Here is a 498-nt window from a genome sequence, read left to right as displayed (position 1 = left end):
GACACCATCCGCAGCGCGCTGTCCTCTGAGACGGGCCCGGCGGGGACGGAGGGCAGCGGGTCCTTCCGGAAGCGGACGTCTTGGCATCTCCCGGGTCCCCCAGTGCAGAGCTGCTCCCAGACAGCCCTAAGTCTGCCCTCGAACCTCCTCATTCCGGGGGCGTCCTCGATGCCCCACCCCATTCCTCTTGGCTCCCTGGGAACTCGGGGTCCCCCACTCCACGTTGCGCAGGCCGCTGCCGCCCGGGTCACCTTAGCACCGGGCCGTGGACCCGCAGGTGCGCCAGGAGGGCGGAGCTGCGGCTGAAGGCCTTCCCGCAGTCCCCGCACCGGTAGGGCTTCTCCCCGGTGTGCACCCGCTGGTGCTCGATCAGCGAGGAGCTCTGCGCAAAGGCCTTCGGGCAGACCTGGCAGCGGTAGGGCTTCTCGCCCGAGTGGACCCGCAGGTGCCGGATCAGCGCCGAGTAGTCGCTGAAGGCTCGCCCGCAGGCCTCGCAGG

The 498-nt window shown here is 70.7% G+C and overlaps 1 protein-coding gene across 1 annotated transcript in view; it reads right to left on the bottom strand.

Moving 5' to 3' along the window:
• Nucleotides 1–247: 247 nt before the first annotated feature.
• The window catches only part of LOC102774464 (zinc finger protein 135), a 16,072-nt gene continuing 15,821 nt past the window's right edge, over nucleotides 248–498 (bottom strand). Inside the window, exon 4 of the mRNA XM_015560796.1 lies at nucleotides 248–490. Coding sequence (XP_015416282.1) covers nucleotides 248–490 — 243 coding nt within the window. The remainder of the gene's footprint in view (nucleotides 491–498) is intronic.

The sequence above is a fragment of the Myotis davidii genome, unplaced genomic scaffold (genome assembly GCF_000327345.1).
Source record: "Myotis davidii unplaced genomic scaffold, ASM32734v1 scaffold936, whole genome shotgun sequence".
Lineage (NCBI taxonomy): Eukaryota > Metazoa > Chordata > Mammalia > Chiroptera > Vespertilionidae > Myotis > Myotis davidii.
Note: the sequence above shows the minus strand (reverse complement) of the source record. Positions and strands in the feature narration are given on the sequence as shown.